This window comes from Syngnathus typhle, linkage group LG14 (assembly GCF_033458585.1).
Source record: "Syngnathus typhle isolate RoL2023-S1 ecotype Sweden linkage group LG14, RoL_Styp_1.0, whole genome shotgun sequence".
In the NCBI taxonomy this organism is placed as follows: domain Eukaryota; kingdom Metazoa; phylum Chordata; class Actinopteri; order Syngnathiformes; family Syngnathidae; genus Syngnathus; species Syngnathus typhle.
Genome location: NC_083751.1, coordinates 6,401,784 through 6,407,936, shown reverse-complemented (window position 1 = coordinate 6,407,936; position 6,153 = coordinate 6,401,784). Strand labels below are relative to the sequence as shown.

Sequence of the window (6,153 nt, the reverse complement as noted above, 5' to 3'; positions counted from 1 at the left end):
TAAAAAAATACATTTTTCATACGATAAATTGCCAATAAGTGAGAGAAAAGACATTCTCCAATAATTTTATTCATAATTTTAATATAAACAGTTAATTGTTGAATAATTTACACACAGCAAGATTTGTATTTTCATATCATTGCAACATTTTCTGTACATGTCACTACTTGGCTCTCCTTTTGAAACCATAGAAAAAATAAATTGTCAAGCGTTTCATTTAGTCATGGCACATTTTTTGTCTTTTTTTTTTTTTTTGATCCTGTACAATATGCATCGTGTAATTCTGAGTGTGTGTGTGTGTGTGTTGATAAATGCGATACATAAAGATAATGGCACATTTGGATCCAGTGTGAGGGATGAAGCGATCTGGGTTTTGGACAACATACGCACACATACACTGACAACAGGAACGTATATGCGCCCCCCCCCCCCCCAAAAAAAAATGAACACATCAGCATGAACAAAAGACAAACAACAAAGAGGTAACCTCCTCGATGACAACACAGCATGGCGGCCACTACAAGCGACTGTATGTGCACCGAGGAGACAACACGCTAAACTAAAAGTACTACTGTGTGAAACTGGAGCAGACCACTGGACAGACACCCATCTGTCCATAACTAATAAGATAAATATGAAATATCATCTCACCACTTATCAGCAGTACTTTTTTTTTTTCATATTCATTCATCGCCTGAAGAAGCAACTTGGGGACTGGGGAGGGGGGAAAAAAAATGGTGGTTGAACCATCTTTATAGCTTATTTCATCACACGTCTTGGATGTGCAGTGGTCTCGTCCAGTTTACACATTATTTAGCCCCAATAAAATAAAGACAACACAAACTAAACGCGCCTCAGTGATGCGTTCGGGCCTGTCGGGCTCACATTAGGAAGAACATGCATGGGGTTGATTGAAAGTCAGGTCAAAGGTCGTACGGTGTGTGTTTTCACAGGCTGATCTCCTGTGTTGTGTAGTGGGCTGTGTCATCATCATCAACAACAGAAAATATCCTCTCAATTTAGAAAACAACAAAAAGGAAGTTATATATACACAATAACAAATTCATAATGTACAAGAGTAGTAAAAGTTTACAGTAAGAAACAAAAATGTCATTGTTTGCCCTACCTACTTTGGCTAAAAAAATAAAATAAAACAATCAACAGCTCTCTAAAAGGTAATACTTATTTCTTTGAAACAACGAGAAAAAATACATACAACAAATGCTTTGTTCTCAACCCAAACTGAAATATGAGCAGATTTGCAAAATCAACGCAGGGATTTTTCAATTGGGACACTTTCAACGGGAATTAACGGGAGAATTTACAGGAAGTGGAAACCAGCCGGGGCTTTTCTGTAGCGGGAATGTGTGTACGTGTGGATGTACAGTGTGTGTAAATATACACACATGCACAATACACATCCATACAGTATTAGGGTCATAACAACCGATGTGAATCCGTAGATCTGATTTGGAAATTAAAAAAACAAAAAGTGAGTTGTAGCATATGAAATCAAATCAGCCTGAATTGAACCGCACCATTTCACTTTAAAATAAACCGTCCTTGAATTGTATCACCCCCAACTATATATCGAGATAAGCACTACACAAACTATGTTTTAAAATCTTGCCTAATTCCCAGTTAATTCCCATTAATTCTAACAAAATAATATCTGAGTTCTCGGTAAACTAAGGAAAGTTGCCGAATGTTTCTAATGTCACTTGCTAACCTTTTTGAAAGGAAGCTCTTTTTTTGCTTGTAAGGTCATGAACAGAGCAAAGTTCCCTAAATTAAGTGCTTTCAATTTCCGGGCAAAAGAGAAGTCGGATCCACTGCTATTTACAGTTACTTAATCAGCTTATTTTTCTGAATGTTGGGATGCGCTTCAGCAAGAATGGAAATTTTCACATTGGGACATGTTTGATGAGTACTGGCATTTTCTTTTTTTTTTAAGGACACATGAAGAAGCTATACTATATATGCTGGTATGCATCATTCCTTTTTCCATGCATGAAGCAATCTTAGCAGAGCAGACAAAAGTTCCATTTGTGCTCAAAAGAATAATCCTAAATGATAATATTCTCTCATTAAACTGATTAATTTACACAGAACTGGATTAGAAAATCATATTTCTTGGGGTATTCTCTTTAATATTTGCAGGTCCTCTCGAGGTTTTTACTGGATTCAAAGCAAGGCACTACTGTATTGGTGGGTTGGTTTGCTTTGCAGTGCTCCCATCCAGCCACTAGAGATGAGTCAAAGCCGCTTGACTTCAGAGTGAGCTTCAGGTTTTCCTGATTGTCTCCAAAATCAGAGAGGATGGGGAAAAGATGGGATCATCTGTGGGTCGAGGTTCTTTTAACGTCTATATTTGCAAGGATGCTTCGTATTTTCTCTTCAGTCACAACTGATATAAAAGGTATCTAAGGTTCTTCTGAGCATCATCAGGCTGCCTCCCTGAGACTAAAAATAGGTTACAATTGAAATTTTGTCCATCTGTTTTGAGTTTGCATGCTACACAAGATTGTCCCAGTCCCACTTGATTTAACCCAAAAGGGAGAAAGTTCAGGGGGGCAGGGGGTATTCGGTGCTGCCTACTTGTTCTCCTTTCAAACCAGCCTTGGCCATACACACCGCATCCGCACAAAGTTAATATTCTCGATTTTCACAGTAGAACACTCAGAAAACATTGGACACAAAAAAAAAAACCACAAGTCCATTGAGACGTCCCTCTGGATCCTACTTAGAGAAGCGCCTTTCCTGTCCCAATGGATGGGAGAATTATTTTTGACCTCACAAAGATCCAAACACCAAAAGATTCCCTCAGAGTGAACTTTCCGTCTTCAGCCACCTTAATATTGTTTCATTTTATCTGTTTTAGTGTCCCAATACTTTGGTCCATGGTAAATTTCTCGGGAAAGAGGACTTAAATATGTTTTTGGAGCTTTGGGGTGGGGCAACGTAACTGAAGAGCCCAAAAATGTGTATAAGGCAGGAAGCAGACAGAAGGAGGCCACACATGTGAGCAGTGTTAGAAAAAATTGGCTGTCGGGCGAGCGTCTGGTGTGATTCCTCTGTGTGCACTGAGGTAGACTCCGGCCAAGACAACAACACAACAACAATGATGAGAAACGACAAACAAGGAGTCCAGCATCGCTCCATCCTCACACACCTATTTTTTTTTTTTAACGCTCCACTTGGATGATAACCGCTTCATCGTAACAAAATAAATATGTACAAGTATCTCGATGAGCAATTGCATATGCCACGAGAGCTGTCCAAGCCGTTTTCACTTTTTCTTACTGGCCAGCTCGGGAGCCGGTTGTGTTCACAGTGACTACTAATTCGTACTTAATTCTTTTTTTTTGGGGGGGGGGGGGTTACTAATTAGTCTATCATGCTACTGTCATGCATCAAATCCTTTCTTTTCTCCCAACATCAAATCTTAACAGTCCAAGATTCATCTCAGCTCTCTACATGACCCCGATGATGCATCGCAACTCCAAATTGGAGAAGGCACTGGTATAAAACAGAAGGGCTTCCAAAAGATTGGGACAAGCTTGCCCAACGCTACCGGGCCCGGGTCGTCGGGTGGCACACTCATATGGGTGATAATCCTCCTTAAAAGGGTGAAGGGGTCAAATAAATTAAAAAAATAATAATGTAAAGTAGAAGCTATGGGCTTTAGCGGAAGGCAGGAGGAAAAACACGAGTAAATTGCTACGACACTGTCAGACCTGAGTGGACTTGTGATGCTTTTCCACTGATTGGCTCTACTCGCCTCCACTGGGTTTTCTACTGCGCCAGATAACAGCGTCCCTTTTTTCTTTTTTACTTCCTCCCTTTTTTTTTCCAGAGGAGACTGAGGACACGCTGCAGCAAAGTGGAAACTGTGGAGTATAATACAGCAGCGTCCGTAGCTAAGGCACTGCAATAGGGTAAGCTGAGGTTTACCCTAAAATATCCTCAACCGATGAGCAAGCAGCAGCGCTTTACGTTTACCGGCGCTAGGAAAGCATCAAGCGGGAGCCCGGGCAGTGGAAAAAGGCGCCGTAGACAACCACAATGCATACTGCTGGATATCTTTGGGATTTTCACAAACGCACAATCGGGGCAGTGTTGCTTAACCTAGCGGGGAAGTTGCTGAATTACAGTTTCAATCATATTTAAGGTCAAATTCTAAGCCAGCATTGAGTGATGTTGCAATTAGAAAAACACAAAGTGGAGAAAACAGATGTGTCTACACCGCCTGCTGGAACTTTGTGGCCGTTGCTTACGAGGTGGGAAGGGAGCAAGCGGGTGGAAAAACATGCGGAGGCAAACCCAACAAGGCTGTCATCTCCCTGACATCGGAGTTTGTAGATTCGGACAAGTTCTGCTCGTTAAGTGGACGAGAAGGATCGAAAAGCATCTCAGGACCTTCCTACATGACGAGTGTTGCCATCAAAAGGGAAGTACATTCATCGGGCTGCCCTCGGATTGAAATGCGATCAGATGTCATGTGACCTCCTCCAAGCTTTTTGTGTGTGTGTGTTTTATCGTTGATAAAGTCAAAGTTGAAAGTCTCATCTTCATACAGACAGAAGGTCCGAGGGGGGGGGGGTTGCTTAAAAACAAGAAAGGGGGGACAAAAGAGAAATGATTCAGTGGGTTGGAGTAATTTCCCATCTAGGTGGTCACAATAGGAGAGGAGAGAGCACTGATGGCAGATTAGTGAGATCTGGGGCTATAAAAATAAAAACATTTCAAGGAAAAACATTGGCAAAAAAATAAAATCTAGATACTAACAAAGCTTTTGATGAAAAATATTACAAATATGAACTATATACAAAAACATCAATGTCATATATTATATATATAAAATGTTGGTACTTTCGTACCAATATTCCATATATACTATATATATTATATAAATTCATATATTTCTATACCTAGTAAAATATATCAAAGCAGCAGCTATTGGTCAGTCTGAGGAACTCCTTTGTCCAATTCTTAACTGTTTAAATATCCTTCAGCCATATAAGTGAGGACACCGATAGAAAAGAGAAAACGAAGATAAAAGCAAATAAATTAAAACTATTCACCCGATGAATATGTGTGTTGTTTTGGAATTCTGCAGAACCAGAAAGGAAAAAAAAAAAAAAGAAAACGCAAAACAAATGCAAAAAGACCCAACGTTCCTCTATGATCAGATGTTTGTTCTATGATTGTGTCATCCCAACGTTTCCAAACAAGACATGAAATTGTCGTCAAAAGGAACACGAGCGCAGAGCGACACGTCTCTTTCTGTATAGGCCACATATCCAAAGGCCACTATCTGAGTAAAAAGACGGAGTCAGGAGAAGAAACGTAAATGCAAAGAAACGCCCCGTGGAAGGCGGAGCCACGTCTTTCAAGAGGTTGAGCAGAAGAGCAGCCTTGTGGTTGTCTAAGGTTCCTTGTGTTCACAGACCCCCCCCCCCCCCCCCACCCATTGCGTCCTTGGAAACGACAGCAAGAAACAAAAAGACGACACCAGAAAGACCCATGTGCTGTTTGCATCCTTTGCTAGCCTGTGTTTGTTGGCAGTCATGAGGAAGAAAAAAGTCCTGAGAACTGTGTATGTGTGTTGTTGAGAAGGTCTTCTCCAAGAATAAGAAAAGGATTCTCGGAGAGCTGCAGGAGAAAAGAAGGAAGGTTGGGCCAGTTCAACGAGTTCTTTCGGGACAAGAGGAAATGTTAGGAAGGGCTGGATCGGGGCAACGATAAGATTCGTCCGTTTTTCTTGCCGCCGTTCATGTGTGTGTAGGGGACGTGCTCCTCATAGTTCCCCCTCAGGGCCACAGAGGGCCCGCTGTCCCTGCCTAAGCTTTCCTCTCTCTGGGAGTACGAGGACGGGTCCAGGGGGATGCTCTCCATGTTGTCCAGGTCCAAATCAAACTCCTCGCTCTCGGGGACTTTGTTTTCCTCGCTGTAGAAGAAGGAGACCTCCTGAAAAGACGGGTGCAGGTCCTCCCGCAGCATCTCGATGATCTCGTGGAACATCGGCCGCATTTTGGGGTTGTACTGCCAGCACATCTGCATTAAGTTGTGCCTGCGTGATTGAAACAGGAAACTCGGTAATTAGGAGGCGAAAGCTGCATGACGCAAATATCAACAAGAGCTGCAGCTAAT

General features: G+C 41.7%; 1 protein-coding gene across 1 annotated transcript in view; it reads right to left on the bottom strand.

Annotated features, from left to right (window-relative positions):
* Nucleotides 1-49: 49 nt before the first annotated feature.
* The window catches only part of insrb (insulin receptor b), a 49,547-nt gene continuing 43,443 nt past the window's right edge, over nt 50-6,153 (bottom strand). The window contains exon 23 of the mRNA XM_061296471.1: nt 50-6,073. Coding sequence (XP_061152455.1) covers nt 5,719-6,073 — 355 coding nt within the window. The 3' untranslated portion in view covers nt 50-5,718. The remainder of the gene's footprint in view (nt 6,074-6,153) is intronic.